At 43.6% G+C, this 20,567-nt stretch overlaps 2 protein-coding genes across 6 annotated transcripts in view; one reads left to right on the forward strand and one right to left on the reverse strand.

Moving 5' to 3' along the window:
* On the forward strand, positions 1-9,663 carry zgc:66484 (uncharacterized protein LOC327557 homolog). 4 transcript variants are annotated; one of them, XM_021579241.2, is made up of 4 exons: positions 1-139; positions 6,176-7,368; positions 7,877-8,066; positions 8,800-9,663. In XM_021579241.2, exons 1-4 carry the CDS (start codon positions 119-121, stop codon positions 8,935-8,937), a joined length of 1,542 nt encoding a protein of 513 aa, XP_021434916.1. In that variant the 5' UTR covers positions 1-118; the 3' UTR covers positions 8,938-9,663. The 4 variants fall into 4 exon arrangements, with proteins under 4 accessions (XP_021434916.1, XP_021434918.1, XP_036814834.1 ...); XM_021579243.2 differs by lacking the exon at positions 1-139 and adding an exon at positions 4,545-4,699; XM_036958939.1 differs by lacking the exon at positions 1-139 and adding an exon at positions 4,688-5,011.
* vil1 (villin 1) overlaps positions 9,434-20,567 on the reverse strand; it is a 20,141-nt gene continuing 9,007 nt past the window's right edge. For both annotated transcript variants that reach the window (XM_021579239.2, XM_021579240.2), the window contains exons 4-20: positions 20,296-20,492; positions 19,740-19,848; positions 18,244-18,354; positions 16,745-16,953; positions 16,472-16,550; positions 15,605-15,703; positions 14,931-15,084; positions 14,421-14,521; positions 14,153-14,290; positions 13,810-13,968; positions 13,489-13,668; positions 12,735-12,880; positions 12,416-12,560; positions 11,270-11,458; positions 11,010-11,078; positions 10,551-10,703; positions 9,434-10,452 (exon numbers count right to left, since the gene is read on the reverse strand). In XM_021579239.2, the coding sequence (XP_021434914.2) occupies positions 10,339-10,452; positions 10,551-10,703; positions 11,010-11,078; positions 11,270-11,458; positions 12,416-12,560; positions 12,735-12,880; positions 13,489-13,668; positions 13,810-13,968; positions 14,153-14,290; positions 14,421-14,521; positions 14,931-15,084; positions 15,605-15,703; positions 16,472-16,550; positions 16,745-16,953; positions 18,244-18,354; positions 19,740-19,848; positions 20,296-20,492 (2,352 nt within the window). In that variant the 3' untranslated portion in view covers positions 9,434-10,338. The remainder of the gene's footprint in view (positions 10,453-10,550; positions 10,704-11,009; positions 11,079-11,269; positions 11,459-12,415; positions 12,561-12,734; positions 12,881-13,488; positions 13,669-13,809; positions 13,969-14,152; positions 14,291-14,420; positions 14,522-14,930; positions 15,085-15,604; positions 15,704-16,471; positions 16,551-16,744; positions 16,954-18,243; positions 18,355-19,739; positions 19,849-20,295; positions 20,493-20,567) is intronic.

Here is a 20,567-nt window from a genome sequence, read left to right on the forward strand (position 1 = left end):
AGAGTTGTAGACACACCCAAGCAGTTTATAAAGACTTTAGTCTTCTTCTTCCTACATAACAGTATTCTCTCTTGAAATCTGAGTCCTTGAGTTTCCCAGCCCAGCCTGCCTAGGCTATATGCTATCGAAATCAACACAGGTAGGCTGCAATTGTTTTCAATTATAAACTTGATTCGAGCCTTGAATGCTGATTCGCTGACAGCCGTGGTATATCAGACTGTATACCACAGGTATGACAAAACATGTATTTTTACTGCTCTAATTACATTTGTAACCAGTTTCTAATAACTGGCAATAAGGCACCTCAGGGGATTGTGGTATATGGCCAATATACCACAGCTAAGGGCTGTATCCAGGCACTCCGCATTACGTCGTGCCTATGAACAGCCCTTAGCTGTGGTATATTGGCCATATACCACACCCTTTCGTGCCTTATTGCTTAAATGTATAGCCTGTTTGACTGAAACCTTAGCTTACAGCCCAATACATTTTAAACTACATCTTTAGCTAGTCTACTTAGCATAGAGAAAATAGTCCTCTATACCACACCACCACATTCCACTATTTAACCTGTCTAATCAAATCAAATCAAATTTTATTTGTCACATACACATGGTTAGCAGATGTTAATGCGAGTGTAGCGAAATGCTTGTGCTTCTAGTTCCGACAATGCAGTAATAACCAACAAGTAATCTAACTAACAATTCCAAAACTACTGTCTTGTACACAGTGTAAGGGGATAAAGAATATGTACATAAGGATATATGAATGAGTGATGGTACAGAGCAGCATAGGCAAGATACAGTAGATGGTATCGAGTACAGTATATACATATGAGATGAGTATGTAAACAAAGTGGCATAGTTAAAGTGGCTAGTGATACATGTATTACATAAGGATACAGTCGATGGTATAGAGTACAGTATATACGTATGAATATAAGATGAATAATGTAGGGTAAGTAACATTATATAAGGTAGCATTGTTTAAAGTGGCTAGTGATATATTTACATCATTTCCCATCAATTCCCATTATTAAAGTGGCTGGAGTTGAGTCAGTGTCAGTGTGTTGGCAGCAGCCACTCAATGTTAGCGGTGGCTGTTTAACAGTCTGATGGCCTTGAGATAGAAGCTGTTTTTCAGTCTCTCGGTCCCAGCTTTGATGCACCTGTACTGACCTCGCCTTCTGGATGATAGCGGGGTGAACAGGCAGTGGCTCGGGTGGTTGATGTCCTTGATGATCTTTATGGCCTTCCTGTAACATCGGGTGGTGTAGGTGTCCTGGAGGGCAGGTAGTTTGCCCCCGGTAATGCGTTGTGCAGACCTCACTACCCTCTGGAGAGCCTTACGGTTGTGGGCGGAGCAGTTGCCGTACCAGGCGGTGATACAGCCCGCCAGGATGCTCTCGATTGTGCATCTGTAGAAGTTTGTGAGTGCTTTTGGTGACAAGCCGAATTTCTTCAGCCTCCTGAGGTTGAAGAGGCGCTGCTGCGCCTTCTTCACAATGCTGTCTGTGTGAGTGGACCAATTCAGTTTGTCTGTGATGTGTATGCCGAGGAACTTAAAACTTGCTACCCTCTCCACTACTGTTCCATCGATGTGGATAGGGGGGTGTTCCCTCTGCTGTTTCCTGAAGTCCACAATCATCTCCTTAGTTTTGCTGACGTTGAGTGTGAGGTTATTTTCCTGACACCACACTCCGAGGGCCCTCACCTCCTCCCTGTAGGCCGTCTCGTCGTTGTTGGTAATCAAGCCTACCACTATTGTGTCGTCCGCAAACTTGATGATTGAGTTGGAGGCGTGCGTGTGTAACAGTACAAATTTAGACCGTCCCTCGCCCATACCCGGGCGCGAACCAGGGACCTTCTGCACACATCAACAGTCACCCTCGAAGCATCGTTACCCATCGCTCCACAAAAGCCGCGGCCCTTGCAGAGCAAGGGGAACTACTACTTCAAGGTCTCAGAGCAAGTGACGTCACTGATTGAAACGCTATTTAGCGCCCACGCTAACTAAGCTAGCCGTTTCACATCTGTTACACTCACCCCCCTTTTGACCTTCCTCCTTTTTCCGCAGCAACCAGTAATCCGGGTCAACAGCATCAATGTAACAGTACAAATTTAAACCGTCCCCTCGCCCATACCCGGGCGCGAACTAGGGACCTTCTGCACACATCAACAGTCACCCTCGAAGCATCGTTACCCATCGCTCCACAAAAGCCGCGGCCCTTGCAGAGCAAGGGGAACTACTACTTCAAGGTCTCAGAGCAAGTGACGTCACTGATTGAAACGCTATTTAGCGCCCACGCTAACTAAGCTAGCCGTTTCACATCTGTTACACGTGGCCACGCAGTCGTGGGTGAACAGGGAGTACAGGAGAGGGCTCAGAACGCACCCTTGTGGGGCCCCAGTGTTGAGGATCAGCGGGGAGGAGATGTTGTTGCCTACCCTCACCACCTGGGGGCGGCCCGTCAGGAAGTCCAGTACCCAGTTGCACAGGGCGGGGTCCCAGACCAATGTCTGTGAGGTCAGAACAACACCCCCCGCAACTGTTATGCAGTAAAACTTCGCAGTCCCAAGTATTTCTCTGCTGCTGCCAACAACCTTTTATTTTCTGTGATTTAAAAAATAAAATAATTTATGCAGTACAATTGGCAACCATAGCTATGAATGCCAAGAAAACTACCTTACTGAAGCAAATACAGTATTCTTCCCATCACTCTCTATTAGTCTCTGCCTAATCGCAGGAATCCTCTCAGGATCCCTCACCCTGTACCCATCTTCCTCTACCACTCTCTTCACCACTTCCGCATACGACACTATCTGTACTACTCTGACGGTAGCAACCTCAACCTGCCTTTCTCTCACCGGACACCTCCATCATCTCATGTGCTCTTGCACACTTCTCACATCTAGGACTCTTCCACCTACTTACTGCTGCAACATGCCCATAAATTTGACCCATTAAACACCAAAGTATTTCACGGGATAACTCTCACTTCCTACCCTAACCTTATCTGCCAAAGATTACAGCAAAACTCAACAGAACAGACAATTTATTTTCCGTTTCCCAATGCTCTCCGGCAGGATCTGTGTCGCAACCAGGGTTGGGGAGTAGCGTATTAAAAATGCTTTCACACTTCTTTGTTTTCTCAATGCCATTTAAATCAACATTGAAAAAAGGTGCAAGTTTAAGTTTGTTCCACTTGAGCATGTCTGAGCACAAGTCAGAAACCACCCTGATGACACACCAAATATGTTTGATGGGATCGCTGGAAAAGCTCAGGAATAGGTTTTTGCAACCAGGCTACAGTCCAAGCTATGTCTTACAGTGGTGCGACTGCGGTTGGCATCTAAAGATTAATCAATTTGAATAAATACTTGGAGGTAAGGACAACAGCAGTGGTGTAGTCTAAAGGCAATACGGATATCATTTATTATTGATATCTACATAGCACATTGATGTGAATCACACTGCTGCTCTCTCATTTAGCTATTTGCGCCTAGCTATGGTGGTTGTTGTGGATGACTGTTCACCAATCTAAATGTCTATTTGCTCAATCTAATTCATGCTGATAAAAAAAAAAATCCATAGCCCTAATGGAAACATTAGCAACAACCCGCAGTTTTGATTATTGCAATCTGTAGTTGCTACATCAATTTTTGGATCATTTTTGGATCTCTCTCTCTCTCTCTCTCTATATATATATATATATATATATATATATATATATACATACATATATATATATATATATATACTGTATATACGGTTGATGTCGGAGGTTTACATACACCTTAGCCAAATACATTTAAACTCAGTTTTTCACAATTCCTGAAATGTAATCCTAGTAAAATGCCATGTCTTAGGTCAGTTAGATCACCACTTTATTTTAAGAATGTGAAAAGTCAGAAAAATAGAGAAAATAATTTATTTCAGCTTTAATTTCTTTCATCACATTCCCAGTGGGTCAGAAGTTTACATACACTCGATTGGTATTTGGTAGCATTGCCTTCAAATTGTTTAAGTTGGGTCAAACGTTTCGGGTAACCTTCCACAAGCTTCCCACAATAAGTTGGGTGAATTTTGGCCCCTTCCTCCTGACAGAGCTGATGTAATTGAGTCAGGTATGTAGGCCTCCTTGCTCGCACATGATTTTTCAGTTCTGTCCACAAATGTTCTATAGGATTGAGGTCAGGGCTTCATATGTGGATTTGCCCTTTAAACAGCTGCATATTATCAAGATATCAAAGTGTCACCAACAGAAATATAAACAATAGGCCTATAGCAAATGCAGCACATGGCATTCATTTTTCACATGTAAATATCACTTTTCAGTAGTGCTCAAAGCATGCCATTCCATAAGCGCAGCATTTTTTTCAACTCGAACCAAAATCATAAGCAACAGAGTTATGCTCAGGTAAAGCAATTTGGGCAACATGGACTTTCAACTGCCTCCAAAGATTGTCTATGGGGTTGAGATCTGGAGACTGGCTAGGCCACTCCAGGATCTTGAAATGCTTCTTATGAAGCCACTCCTTCGTTGCCCGGGCGGTGTGTTTGGGATCATTGTCATGCTGAAAGACCCAGCCACGTCTCATCTTCAATATCCTTGCTGATGGAAGGAGGTTTTCACTCAAATTAATTTCCCACCACCATTTTCAGGATGTTCTGACAACTTCCGGATGTTGCACACCTCGTGAGTCTTGTTTACCACTGGCTGAACATGCACCACAACATCAGGAACTAGCATTAGCCACATACATGGTGGTGGACATGTGTGTTTTATTAACAGTATAGTACGCAAATTTCCCATATTTTGTTCCATAGACGAGTTATTAAATCTAGTTAAGGAGGAAACCGATGCCTTCGCAGCCAGAATAAAGGATGCTTTATGTATGTCAGTCCATGGAGGGGACACGAGTGTATTACCGTCGAGGCTGACAGCGTTGGCACCTAGAGGTAATACGACATCAGGAAGAACTATGCCCACTAGGAGTCTCGGCGCTAGGTATGAGAGAAATTGACACACTGTACATTGTAGAGTTCAAAAACATCGCTAGCCAAACACAACCCGTTCTCGCTAAGCGAGCAATTGAATTAAAGGGCAACTACACCCTCCAAATGTACTGTATTGATTGTTCCCAGACCTCAAACGTGCTCCTGATGTGGTTTAATCATTGTTGTGATTTTGAGAGTGAAAACATGAAAAAACGAGGAAGACTCGAAAACCAGGACAAATTTAACCGGGAAAACAGAATTGACCAAAATAGTGTATTGCAATCTGGGCAGACTGAGTCGACACCTAGAGGTAATACGACATCAGGAAGAACTACGCCTACCAGGACACTCAGCGCTAGGTCTCGGCGATAAATTGAGAACAGCGACACATTTCTAACACTTTGTATTTTTTTTGGTACACTTTTAACATAGGCTCAGGCCCGGGTGTGAACTCATATCCCAGCTATAATGCCTTGCATTATGCCTGGGAATAAAACACTTCAAGTGTGGCTTAGAGGCAACTTGAATCAAACAAATGCGAGGTATCTTCAAAATACTATTCATATTATGCATGAAACGAACAAAATGTAATCATTTGAATGGGTTATATTGATTAGCCATTGGCTCAACTCGCCAAAGGGCACAATTTACCCCAAAGCAACCATTTTGACTATATTAGCCCACACAGCTACAAGGATAAACTTTCATGATAGGTTTAGGACCTCATCTTGTAGCTTATAGAGACCCCAACTAATGTATGAAACAGTTTTAAGACTATATATTTTGGCTTAGATACAAGCATCATGAAACCTATAACCCAATACATTCATTGAGCTTGATTAATACTTTTTTTTTTACCTCAATTTTTCCATGTGGTTTCTTCCCCCACAGACTCCATATGATGACCTCTTCTTAAATATTTGGTCACATGATTCATTTTGTGTATAGTTTCCTAGAAACAAAGAGTGACTCAACTAAACCTTTGGCACGACTTACCCCACTGTCCCTTACATTTTTGGCTAAACTTTTGAGCAACTGAAATGGTCTATTATTTGTTGTTAAACAACAAATACAGCATGCAATTGGAAAGTTTAGTTTTTGGTGAAGGAATGTGTCCCAAGCAATTCTATGGTGACAGGGCAAAAACTGTACCCTTCTCACCTCCTTCCCTCAGGAGACAGCTCACTGCAGAATGAGTCCACACAGTGCTGCCAGAGTGGTGGTGGTTGGTGCTGGTCTATCAGGCTTATCTGCAGCTTCCACCCTGGTGAAAGCTGGATTTCAGCACATCCAAGTCCTGGAGGCTATGGGCAGGCCCGGAGGCCGGGTCTACACCACAAAACCCTTTGGCCAGAATGTAATTGAGCTGGGGGCCAACTGGATCCACGGTCAGGAGGCCAACCCTCTCTTCCTGCTAGCCCAGGAGCAGGGCCTGCTGCTGGAGGAGAGAGGCTCAGCCAGCATCATGTGCCTGCCAGGCTCTGTCACCCCTAGGGACTACTTCTTCCGGGAAAGCAGGCGACAGCTTCCGGTGGACGAGGTGGAGCAGGTGTGTTCCTTTTTCAGCGGGCTCACCTCCAGGGCCTTCGAATCAGAGTTGGAGCCTAGGCACAGCAGTCAGAGCCTGGGGGGCTACCTGGACGAGGAGTTCGCCCAGTCACCCCTGGCGGCCTTGGAGGACGGCCCGAGGGTATTTGAGTGGTGCAAGAGGAGCGAATGCACGGATGAGGCCAGCTCCTCCCTCTATGAGGTGTCTGCCTCGCAGCTGGGTCACTATGTGGCCTTGGAGGGGGGCTTCTTCAATTCTCTGGGCCCCGGAGGCTATCAGGCCCTAGCAGACACCCTCTTGGACAACCTTCCGCCTGGAGCCTTGCTGTGTGACAGGCCGGTACACAGCATCCACTGGGCCCTGCAGGAGGAGAAGAACCACACCCGTCCAGTCAGAGTGCTGTGCCAGGGGGGCCAGTGCTTCATGGCAGACCACGTCATCGTGACCGTCCCTTTAGGCTTCCTGAAAGAGAATGCAGTGGCCATGTTTGAGCCAGCCCTCCCCAAGTCCAAGGCCGACGCCATTGAGAGACTGGGCTTTGGCACGGTGGACAAGATTTACCTGCGGTTCGAGGACAGGTTCTGGCCCCACGATTGTGCCGGGATCCAGCTGGTGTGGGACGCTGGGCCTGAGGATGAGGAGGTATACCAGCACTCTCAGTCAGAGGGTGGGGCCTGGAGAGACATGTGGTATAAGAAGATCTGTGGCTTTGACACGGTGGCCCGCCATCCCACAGTCCTCTGCGGCTGGATCACAGGCCGGGAGGCCCAACACATGGAGAGCCTGGACGAAAAGATAGTGGGAGAGGTGTGTGTAAGGTGTGTATCGGGTCTACTTATCAATCAGGTGCACAGGTCAAAGGTTCAATCATTGAGTGTGTGGGAGAGAGTTGTGGCCATCATATCTATCTCATCACTGAGATATGTGACATTCATGTTGAACCTTTCACCCTGTCTTTAAGGTGGTGTCTGTAGATGGCCTCAGATTCCATGCTTTTTATGCCCTTAAATACCCTACAATGGTTTACCACACTAATATTTAAGGACATTTTATTCTGCTATTGTTTTGTGCTTGATGACAAAAGTGACTTTGTAAAGAAAACTCTAAGTAAAATAAGCTATTCTTATTTTTAAACAACCTATTTTGCAACATTCAAGCATGAGCTATTGCTCACAAAGCAAAAAAACTGTGTGAGAATGCATGCATGAAGAATTAAATCAGAAACACACAGTCATCACTTTTAATCCCATCATTAGTCAGCTATTCTTTTGGCAAACTGTGTGAGAATGTTCAGGATGAGTAACAATCAGGCTTGTGTTTTGACAGAATGCTTAGGTCCTTCACTGGCTGGTCAGTACCAGAGCCAGCCCAGGTCCTGATGTCCAAGTGGGGGAGTGAGCGTTATGTCCGTGGGTCATATACGTACCCCCCTCCAGGAGTGGACGCTGTGAGGGAACACACAGCCCTGGCAGCCCCTCTTCCTTTGCCCTGTGAGGCTGGAAACTCACAGGCAAAGGTACAGTAAATGACGTTCACAACCCTTCCGGAGTGCACATGATTCTGACAACAACTTTCATGTACAGTTGGCAACACTTTAAAATGAAGATAGCTTCTAGTAACATTAAGCATGCTTCTAACTGCTCATTATTGCAATAACTAATATCTTTGACATACCTACTTCCTAATATGTTAGTAAGCATGTACAGTAGTTTGACATGGCTAATATTGGTACACACACAGTCAAGTTTGTAAGTGTATGAACCAGCGATATGTCTCTTAAGTTAGCTAACTTGCATTTGAGACGGCATCAATTAAGCCACGGTATCACTCAGAATGATCTCAGTCAATATTCATTTTATGGTCAGCAAGCTGACCCTTAATCAGATTTTATGGAGGAGATATTTTCGTTCAGTATCTGCAATTGAAGCCAATATCATATACCAAATACCAACCGAGTTGGTGGTGCTTTGTAGACTGTGACCTCTTTTTTTAATGATGCGTTGTAGAATTGCACAATATACACATGTGATTTACAGTAAAGATAATACTCAGGGACCAAAGTTTGTGTGTTTGTGTCTGTCAGTCCTGGGGTCAATTCAGTTTTCAATTTAGTCAGTCAAGTCAGTGAATTAAAATGATATTCATGAAATGGAAATGATCCATTGTTTTCTATGAAGATTTTTCAAATGATGAGTAGAATTTCAACTTACTCCCCGAATTGACCTCTACTCTGGTCTCTGTATGTTCAGCCTCTTCAGGTGCTGTTTGCTGGCGAGGCCACCCACGTGAACTTCTACACCACCACTCATGGGGCCTACATGACGGGCATCAGAGAAGCACAAAGACTCATTGACCATTACTCCGATAGTGAGCCCCGATTCCTCTAACGAGTGATACACAAAACGCCTCATTTACTAAGAACTCTAGCTTGTCAGCAGGTTACTAATACTGATGAAATGACCATGAATTGTTTTCGATATCTAGTAAGCAGCTGCTTGAAATCATTAGCCACTATGAACGGCGCCACTATGGATTCAGCTGTGGACTTTGGTCACCATCATGCGATTGTGTTAAAGTTGAAGTGCTTTGTAATTGTAGTTGTATGTCACAGTATCAGTTCTTTCTTTTAGGGATTGGTTAGCATACTAAGATTGCCTGACTCATAATGTAATGACCTTTTTCCTTTTTTCGTGTAACTTGAAACTGTAGCTGTAATTTTAAATGACACCTTTTTTGTTGTTGACAAATACATTTTTTGTGGGATGAATATATTAATTGGATCCCAATTAGATACGCCACACTGCCATTTGTTTTCACATTAAAATTTGATGCACATATCAGTATGATTCATTATGATTTGCTGAAGGTATTGAAAACACAAACTGGGGAATAGGGTCTTCTTTATTGACTGTCATTGTAGCATTGCAAATGAAGGATCTTCATAGAGATGTATTCATCTGCTTATCCAACATAGCAAAAAACGAAATACCCCAATAGACATCTCCATTTGACAGTCATAATTTCATTGATATGTTACACCTCAACATGTATATTATGAAACACAAAGTACCTACTAATAAACTAAGCCCTTGTGGTCCTCTGAAGATTGCAAATATATTGTTGCAGATATGTTTTCAATATTAAGGCTAATTGTGGACATAAAGTATAGAACCAACATCACATTCTACTTATTTTGAAATGCCTGACAGGCACATTACATATCCAGATATAATTCTGTGACACAAGTAGCAATTCAGGGGGAAAGTGCTGCAAATGAAGCCTATGCTAAATCTCCAATAATAGAATGTGTAGAATCCTTTCTATCAACTACAAATGTCATCTTCATAACTCGATTGCCTACATTTTAACAGCGACATTTCAGAAGCAAGAAAACAAATCATAGATTATTTGCAAGACTAAACCTAAAGGCGCTTTAATATGTTGTTTACAGTTATTTGAGAACGGCCCACTCATTCACACACTCTCTTGGCTAAGAGTAGAAGTGCAAGGCTAGATGACAAAACACGAGGGGCCTCATTTTGAAAGCGCGAAAAAGTGTCAACCATGTCTGAAATACTCCATATACTTTTGTTTTAGTGGGGATCATTTAAAAAGTCATGTCCACGCTAGAGTAATATTTCTGCAGGTCTAAGATGCACAAATAACAGTGCAGATTCAAGATGCAGAATTTCGACCGCTTGCATTCCAAACTTCTTTTGAAATAGAGTTTGAGAAGATTTGACAGTATTACACACTGTCAAAATGAGGCCCACGGTGTAGATATACTCCTAGAATAGACCCTTCTCTTTCTTCATATTCTGCTGCTTCCAGTTGGGCATGGAGTAGAACTCTGCCCTGGACACACCCAGGATCAGAGCAAAGTCATCATTGGAAAGATGCTCCTGGAAAAGATAAAGGTATGGTATAGTACATGTTGGCAGCTACTCTGAAATACAGACTGAAGAGAGACCAATCATGGAGTTCCAAGGGTGTAGTTTACCTCTTTCTTGGTGGGGTCAACCCCTTCGGGCAGGTCCTCTGTCTGGCAGTTCAACAGCTTGTCTGCAGGGAAGGTGGCCTGAACGGTAGGTTGCAACAGTGGTATTCCAGTGTTCTTGGAGTTATTCTGAGTGGAATTGGATGTGGTCCTCTCCTTTAGCCACAAACAGACAAAGACCATTCCTTTAACCGTTGCAGAAAATCATATCTGACTGGTTTCTGTGACAATGCCATCATTTTTCCTAAATGGCTAGGCTAGGTTAAAACACCAGGTCAACTGGTGGCTAGACCTTTCGGCCACTCTGTCGGTGGACATTGTTTTCCGTGAGTCAGATTAACACTAACACTTAAATACATTTCCAGTTGCATACTGTAGATGCACAGCATTTGTAAAGAATGCTTACATGAGAACAGTTTCGTGAATCAGATTATGTTAGTGCTTGAGAGAGAGTAGACTCACCACCGTGATCTGGATGATGTCAGTGGCATCTCCAAGCTCAGCCTTCAATTCTTGGTAGGACTTCCCTCCCTGTGGACATAATAATCAGCTTGTTTAAATCAATATTTTGTGCCCCGAGTAAACACATTTTGGTAACACTTGAAACCAACAGGTGTAATGCATTATGATGCAGTTATAATGCATTGTTAGACTTGTTATAAGCACATGACCCTGCTACAATGTGTATTATTATCTCATAATTACTCATTCTTGCTACATACACTCCACATGTGTGGGTCCCAGGCGTGGAACCAGCCAGTGAAGGTGGGAGGCTCAAAGCCCTGTTTGATCATCACGATGGGGGTGTCTACATCCCGACCCCCTGGGTGGGACTTCAGGTATTCTTGTGCCGTGGGGACCACGTTGTCCTTCTCTATTTGATTGGCTCCCTTGCCGATCCACAGGAACACCTGAGTAAGAAGAGGTCAAGGGTTTGTAAGGAAGGATGTCCTCTCAGGACGGCTTGTGTTTTACAAGAACCAGACCTCCAGACCGTAGATTGATAGTGGCCACCAAAGGACAGTACAGTAGTAGCCTGGAACCCAAACTGTAACCATGGGGAAACAGGGTAAATCAGTTTGGACTCCAGGCACAACCGATTGGCAAGTTGTACTGCAAATTGAGAAATCAGGTGACTAAACTGAATAAAAATAATAAGAAACTATACTATGAAACAAATATAAATGATGTAAAGAGTGATAGTAAAAATGCTTTGTAGCACTTTAAATGAAATGTTGGGCAGAAAGGCAAACTCAGCTCCATCATTCATTGAATCAGATGGCTCATTCATCACAAAACCCACTGATATTGCCAACTACTTTAAAATGTTTTTTTTCATTGGCAAGATTAGCAAACTTAGGCATGACATGCCAGCAACAAATGCTGATTCTACACTTTCAAGTATAACTGAACAAATTATGAAAGACAAGCATTGCAATTTTGAATTCTATTAAGTGAGTGCAGAAGAGGTGATTACATTATTTTTTTTGTCTATCCACAATTGACAAGCCGCCGGGATCTGACAACTTTGATAGAAAATTACTGAGGATGATAGCGGACAATATTGTCACTCTTTATGGAATAGCAGGTACTGTGAAGTGCCATACACACAGGTACAGACACATGGCATACGCACACAAACGCTAGCACACTCACTCTACACACACGTTCATTGCAATATTGTTGTATGGTGGCATTATACATTTTCTATTGTAGATACGTAGTGGTGTAATGTTATATGATGTACTGTTTTATCTTTTGTTTAATTTGTGATGTAAATGCCTTAATGAAAGAGTGGAAGAGTACCTTGGAAGAGTACCTTGGCAGCAGCTAATGGAGATCCCTAATAAATACAAATAGGCCCTCACCATGTCCCATATGTCCAGCAACATGATGTCATCTTCGTCCAGGTCGTCCTGGTTGAAGTTGGTGATCTCCGTGGCCAGGAAGCGGCCTGTCTGATTGGAGCACTCGAAGAGACGTGGGGTGATATTTGTGTGCTCTTCCTGAAGCCTTGGCAGAGACCACAGACGGATCAGGAAGAAGGCATCAAAAAAAGGGATGTAATTTTCAGTTGTAAACAATGATTTTCTGAGTTCATTAATAAAACAAGTTAAAATCTGCTAACTGAATTCAGATGAACAGGGCCCTTAGGTAACTATAAAACCAAGGGATCAAGTGTAGTACCTCTTGCTGTCGGCATACTGGGACTTGCCTCCGAGATTGACCCAGAAGTGAGCCGGCTCCTGGCCCTCTGCAATGACCTGTTTTTCCCTCCTGGAGATGATGTCTGCCAGGGATTTGCCCATCTCTCGCTCATCGCCACTGCAGCCCTGCAAGGGATGAGAGTCATACCTGTCGCATAACTAGGTAAAGCACTGCCCTTGAACTCAGGGACATCAGACACCCATTATTTTAGAGGGGGCACGAAGTATGTACAATTTTCAAACACCTGAATCATCCTTTTCCTTCAATCTAGAGCCATAATCGCCTAATTCTATGTAAAAATATGTATATACCTGTTTAATTTTTTATTAATCATGCACATTGATTATTTAGGATATTTTATGATTTGGGAGTTTAGTACAACTGCCACACTAGTATATAGTATCATAACCCAATAACCTTTAGTACATTTAGTCATTTCTTGCTTATCTAAAAAAATAAACATTCCTTGTACTTTTTGGCTGGTCCAATCATTGTGCCCCTCCACCCAAATACCGCTGACAGATCTTTTTTATAGATAATTATGATAACATTTGGGCTTAAAAATAAAGTTTCGGAATTAGCATCAGAATTTTTCAAAAAACTGGGCAAATCTGAGGGGGCACGTGCCATTGGGCATGACGCCACTGCTTGTACTCTCCTCATCAATGCTTAGCTGGAGACCTGTTACTCTGCTTAACCTGGATTACAAGGTTATGGCATTTTTGCTGCTTACCTTTCCGTACCACAGATAGCAGCAAGTGTCAGTGCTGAGCACAAAGACATCGTTGGAGTTGAGGGACGAAGAGCGTGCCGGCACTTCAATGGCGCGGGTGTTGAACTCGTTGGTGCCGTGGATGTGGAAGAGACGAACTGCCGGCTGGACATGTTTAGAGTTGACTCTGGAGCTCCCCTCCTGCAAACCATGATTACAATCGAATGATTACAGACAATCATTATGAGATTCCAATGAGAATCTTTTAAGACGATAGATTTGAAACATTCCAAGAATTTCCTTGAAAAGTAATTGACAAAGGAACACATGGAGAGGGCTTACCTCATAGACCACCATCTTGCCCTTGAATATGGCCATGAGGTGGAGTGGTTCTTTCCCCATGGGCACTCGGACCTGAACTGGCTCCCCGTTGTACTGCCGGTCGATGTTCACGGCTTGGAAAGCAGAGGCAGCTAGCTCTCCCGTGGTCGCATGACGACCCTATTTGCACATCAAACACATCCTAGTTATCTATCTGCATAGGTTGCAGAAAGCAAGCCAGAGACTAAGTCACGAAATGAAGCTCTTCTCGTATCAACATTTTCTGGTATTAACAAAAGCTTGATTGCCAAGCAGAAAAAGAGCTATGTCATACAGGGAATGGTGGCTAGCAGGGTGTTCTGACCTGCCACATGTATAGCATGTAGTGACTCCTGTTGCTGACTTCATATTTGTAGAGGATGAGATAGCAGTCGCCTCCATAGAAGTGGCCCAACCACTTCCTGTCCACAGGCACCAGCTCACTGTCCTCTAACCTCCACACCTGGTTGGAGGAAAATAGGACATATTGGTGTCCATTGGATGTATAGTTTAAAGGGGAGGATTATGAATCATTATTGTGTCAAAGCTAGTTATAACAGGATGTGACAGAAGAATTCTTGTTACCAACCAACCTCTGCTTCGCCTGTTCCGTCGTCCACCATTTTCTGCTGGGCAGCCAGGTCAGGCCTTGCATGCATGGAAGTTGCATCAAACTTGATCTGCTCAACCTTGGCTGCATTGTCAAGAAAACACATTTTTTTTACCAGTGAATACTGAGTGCTTAGTTTCATTAGTCAAGTTGAGAAATACAGTTGAAGTCAGAAGTTCAAGTCATTTTTCAACCACTCCACACATTTCTTGTTAACAAACTATAGTTTTGGCAAGTCGGTCAGGACATCTACTTTGTGCATGATACAAGTCATTTTTCCAACAATTGTTTACGGACAGATTATTTCACTTATAATTCACTGTATCACAATTCCAGTGAGTCAGAAGTTTACATACACTAAGTTAACTGTGCCTTTAAACAGCTTGGAAAATTCCAGAAAATGATGTCATGGCTTTAGAAGATTCTGATAGGCTAATTGACATCATTTGAGTTTTACTGTGCATTGAGTGTATATCCAGTGTGACTTGCTCACCAATTTTCCCTGTGCTGCTTGTGGTGCCCATCCCCACAGTCTGACCCTTCACGGTCCACCTCTGGAAAAGCTGCTTGAATACGGCAGACTCAGCACCATCATTCACCATCTCGATGTAGGTGGAGATAGGGTAGCCCTTCGCCTTCTTGTATGCCTAGAATTCCAAGATTTTAGATTTTAAAATACAGATGTGGGATCTTAATTTGATCACTATTTTGTTGATGAAAATGTATCAACCCCTAAAATCATTGCATTCACATTTCACATTTCTTGTTGCTGCAGGATTATTTTCCAAACTGGCTCAAATTAAAATTGTACATCTGTAGGGATCACATGGAATGTAATTCCTGTGCTTTGTTTATTTTTCCTTTTGCTAGGAACATACCAAAGTATTCATAGATTAGAATGTTATAGATATATGGGTGTCAGAGAGAGTGGGTAAATCATTGAGTGGAGCTTAAGATCCAGGACCAGAATAAGTGTCTCAGGGGTTCAGCTGGTTTTCAGGGTTAACTTGTTTGGGTATTTGTTATATGGGATGTACAAACCGAGGGTGTCTGATATTTTAGGACCCCCTATAACAGTCAGTCTGAATTCCCCTAAAAAGCCTATAGGGGACAGCAAAGGGGTATCAAAACCATTGTGAAACTAATATGTGTCGAGGCGCGGCTCACTTCTGCTTTATCCAAAGACTCAGACCGCTCTGTCTTGGAAGCCTTTTTTCCTTTCCAGATAAAGATTCGTGTACCACCTTGATCCAACAGAAAGCAGTCCTGTGAAATTAGTAGATATAGATTAGATGTCTCATGTATGAAATTACATTTATTTATACCTCTACTGCCCAGCAAAGAGGTTTACTGTTTTCCTGAGTGCCAGTACTGCATTATTCACTTCTGTACATAGGGACAATTATTATGTGGCATACTGAGAATGTCTGTAACAATCCCAACAGATTAATTTTCACTGCGCTAAAAATGAGAACCAATTACTATGAGAACCAGTTACTGTAATCCTCAATTTTCATGTGAGCCTCATTTCTCATGGTTTTAAACCACATCAGTGTTGGCTACTGAAATACTTAAACGCAGACAGACAGTGGATTTATTTTCTGTGTACCCCTTGTAATCTAGATGTATTAGTATTAGAAGTTTGGCTAATTTTGACTGTTGAGACCACATGCAAGCCCTCAAGGGGAAGCATGTTTGTCTCTGTTCGGTGTCACAGGGCAGAAATAGTCTCTCTTTCAGTTCTCATTAAAACATCACAGAACTAGTGTAAAACTTACACATACTTATCTCTCTCAGTTTACACATTTCGCAGAAGGATCTTTATCATTATCCTTGTCATCTTCTCATTCTTGTATGAACCTGATCATTTTATTAGGCTTAAGCTCCGTCAATATAATTTAATAGCACACGCCCAAATACTGTACTTTGAATTCTGGATACAATTTTGCTTGAGTAGACAAGTGGCAACAATGTGCACTTTAAACCCCTTCTCCTTTAACATGCCGCCTCCCCTTTCCCTGATTGGGGAATCACCTCGTGATTCAACAGGTCCTGAGTCAGAGGCTTCACTGCCACTTCCTGCACCACAAGGTTCCCCTGGGCATCTGAGATACTGCACAGAACAAACAGAATGTTACACATCATTTTTTTAAAATAATTCCGGAAGAAAAATGGCCAGCTCTCAGTAGCTAGTTCACATCTGCTACAGTACATGTCAATGACAGGTCATAAGAGCTTATCATGTCTATGACAGGTCATAAGGAGGTTATAGATATCCCTGAGGTCTTGTCAGTGGTCAGCACTCACTGAAAGAGCTTCACGCTGGACTTCAGCTTTTGGTCGACGATGTCGTCAGGTGCGATGCAGTCCCTGATGTCCCGTCTTGTCTCTCCTAGGTGCTGTTTCATCAGCTTCATGGCCTCCTCTGAAGACTTCTCGTCGTCCCCTTCCACCACGCTCACCTGTGCCCGTCCCCCTCTCTCCCTGTCACGGATGTCTTTGGCTAGAGTCATCCCCTGCAGAGAAAAACAAACGTGACAATATCCACCAATCATACCATCACCAGGGGACAAGGGCGCTCTGGAATGCTAGTTTTTAGCTGATGCTTTTATCCAAAGCACCTTGAGTGCAGGGGCAGTACTTTACAATCAAACCCACCACGCTCTACCTTATTGAGCCATTAGAACCACACTTCTTTCTTAGTTGTAACCGATGTGAAATGGTTAGCTAGTTAGCGGTGGTGCGCGCTAATAGCATTTTAATCGGTGACGTCCCTTGCTCTGAGACCTTGAAGTAGTGGTTCCCCTTGCTCTGCAAGGGCCGCGGCTTTTGTGGAGCGATGGGTAACGATGCTTCGTGGGTGACTGTTGTCTGTGTGCAGAGGGTCCCTGGTTCGAGCCCGAGGAGAGGGACGGAAGCTATACTGTTACATTGGTGCCGTGACCCGGATCACTGGTTGCTACGGAAAAGGGGGTTGAGTGTAACCGATGTGAAATGGCTAGCTAGTTAGCGGTGGTGCGCGCTAATAGCGTTTCAATCGGTGACGTCACTTACTCTGAGACCTTGAAGTAGTGGTTCCCCTTGCACTGCAAGGGCCGTGGCTTTTGTGGAGCGATGGGTAACGATGCTTTGTGGGTGACTGTTGTCTGTGTGCAGAGGTTCCCTGGTTCGAGCCCGGGTAGGGGTGAGGAGAGGGACGGAAGCTATACTGTTACACTTTCCATGCTGGAAGCGTTAGGTTTAGAGGCAGAGGTCTTCCTACATAGGGGCCCTTGTTTGAATACTTAAAAAAATGCACCCGTCCTCACTTCTCTTCCTTATGGTTATCACTGACGTGACGTGCTTGGAGGTGTGAAAGCAATTTGGTTGAACCCCTGCTTTCACTTATCTCTCATTCATGATGCACCAAAGTAAAAACAAAGTACCACCGCTCCACAGTTTCACTTCATTAAAACTTTGGGTGGTAAAATGGGGTGGCAGGTAGCCTAGTGGTTAGAGTGTTGGGCCTGTAACCAAAAGGTTGCTAGATCGAATTCCCGAGCTAACAAGGTACAAATCTGTTGTTCTGTCCCTGAACAAGGCAGTTAACCCACGGTTCCTAGGCCGTTATTGTAAATAAGAATTGGTTCTTAACTGACTTGCCTGGTTAAATAAAAAAATCTTGAAGCACAGACAGGAACTAAACTCTGACGAGATCTGTCCATTTTGCTCGCAGCGTTTAGACAACGAAAATGTCACCCGTAAAGTTCTGTTAAAGTAGTATTGCGGTAGTATCTCTATGGCTGTGGTCGAAAATGTCTCATTACCTTGAGTTTTTCCATGCGGTTGCTCTTGGGTCCATTCCACTGGATGATGAGGTTGCCCAGGTCCAGCAGGAACACATCCCCCTTGTTGAAGCTGCTCCAGCTCATGTCCACCTGTTCTCAAGGATGGATTGATGATGATGGAAAGGGGGATGATGGGATGGAAAGGGGGATGGATGGTGATGGAAAGGGGGATTGATGTTGATGGAAAGGGGGATTGATGTTGATGGAAAGGGGGATTGGTAGGGATGGAAAGGGGGATTGATAGGGATGGAAAGGGGGATTGATGATGATGGAAAGGGGGATTGATAGGGATGGAAAGGGGGATTGATAGGGATGGAAAGGGGATTGATGATGATGGAAAGGGGGATTGATGGGGATGGAAAAGACACAGATGAATTCCGTAATAATGTTGATAAAAAAATCTGATAAATGAATACAAATGCTATAAGTAGGGAAATTGTTGGCTCACTGGGAATTGAATATCCAACTAGTCAGTGACAACTGTATGGAGTTTGGAGTTTGTGACAGTGACTTTGTGAGATTATTACAGTATTACAGACATTATGTCCTGGGATTTCCTATGATATTTTATGTAGAAACCTTATCTTCTAAAGACTCTTGTGTCGCACTTAAGCATCGTAGAATATCAGTGGGAGTCTCAGATTTTTATAGATAGATTTTAATAGTTTGTAGCTCCAATCATTTGGACTCCACAGATGTTTCTGTAAAAAGACCTGGCACCGGGACCCTTTGGAATACTCCCTTGTTTCACAAACACCACTCTAGCACAGCCCCCGTTAATCACACAGAATGGTTGGTATCTGTGGATGCAGATGAACTTGTACCAATGGTACAACCCAGAAGTCTGTAGCTACATTTTTTGGGAAAAAGGGGTTAGAAGTCTAAAACGCACCGGCATTATGGGGTACTCGTTGGGTTAACAATATCTTCCTTATTCTACTCAGCTTTCACAATTAGTAGTATGTCTGAGTTGAACATTGAAGGTAGACTCAGCGATATGACATAGATGCAGAAAATAAACAGCATAATGGGTCAATTTCCGCAAACAACTAATAGGCTCAACTTCTCTGCTGTTTTTGTCCCGCTGTACACAGCGTGAAGCGAGGTGCTGCTTGTCGCAATGTCATTTGGCTGAGTCAACCTTTAACCTTGGAATGTTTGTAATGGATAAGGCACGTCAGTGTAATTTCTTGATAGGCTTTCTTGTGATTATGTCAGTGAGGAGCTACACGGTAGCCAGTGGCGCAGCAAATGTGACTAATAATTGATGCACTTGAACTTAAGTTCAATCCGCTGTACATGAAGTGTTTTGCATTTGTTCCGAGGCAGAAAAGGAAGTGACATGCACCGGCTGAGCTGTTTCTAGTCAAGTCAAATTGAAGAAGAAAATATGGTAACTGAAGTAGACATCCTAGTCAGGGGCAGAGCAGAGGCTGTGAAGGCACAAGGGTCACTGTTGGCTTGAGCTTTCTCACCTCTCCAGCCACCACATGCTTTTTTCCCTTGACATGGAGCAGGCGACGGATGTTGTAGGTGTTGGTCTCCACCTGCTTCATCCCAGATGCCACGCCGCCCTTCTTGTAGCTGCAGAAAAACATGCGCAAGACATTTTGTCAGATGGAACCATTTCTGTTGTTATTTGGCAATTACCAGGATTGTATTCAATAGCGCAAATTTCAGCAAAAGGTTTTGAAACAAAAATGTGTTTTTCTTATTGGACATCTTCAGGTAGATCCCTTCCCGTTTCAGCCTGTTTGTCTCTACTCGTTTCCTAGTGAATACACCTCTGATGCTTCTGAAACCCATTACATGTTAGGTACGTCACCACAAGGTTAAGCCAACATGGTGGCTTATTTGAGTGATGAGTTGGAGGAACTTAAGTTGCTTGTCTCTAGTGTAAATAGTGACGTTGCATTGGATACATGTGAGCTGCTGCTAATTTGTCTGTGTTCAATGGGAATCATTGTATCAGAGCTGTTCCTTTTCTTTCCATGCAGTAGGCAGGTGTAGGGTGTGGACTACATAGCTCACATGATGCCCTGTTTGAAGTATCCACGGAAGGTGTCGCTCTCATAGCCCTGCGCCTCGCGGTGCTGCACAGCCACACCCCCCAGGTGCTCGTCCATCATGGTGGTGTAGATGGCCGCCGCCCCCTGCTCGTCGTTGGAGGTGTCCTTTCCGAGCCAAAAGTGGATGTCGTAGGTGAATGAGCTGTTCATCTTATTGGTCTACGAGATCAGACAGAGAGAGACATGATGTTACTGGGATGTCACTGTATGTATTATTTTGGGTGCATCATAACG

The sequence above is a fragment of the Oncorhynchus mykiss genome, chromosome 22, assembly GCF_013265735.2.
Source record: "Oncorhynchus mykiss isolate Arlee chromosome 22, USDA_OmykA_1.1, whole genome shotgun sequence".
Taxonomy (NCBI): domain Eukaryota; kingdom Metazoa; phylum Chordata; class Actinopteri; order Salmoniformes; family Salmonidae; genus Oncorhynchus; species Oncorhynchus mykiss.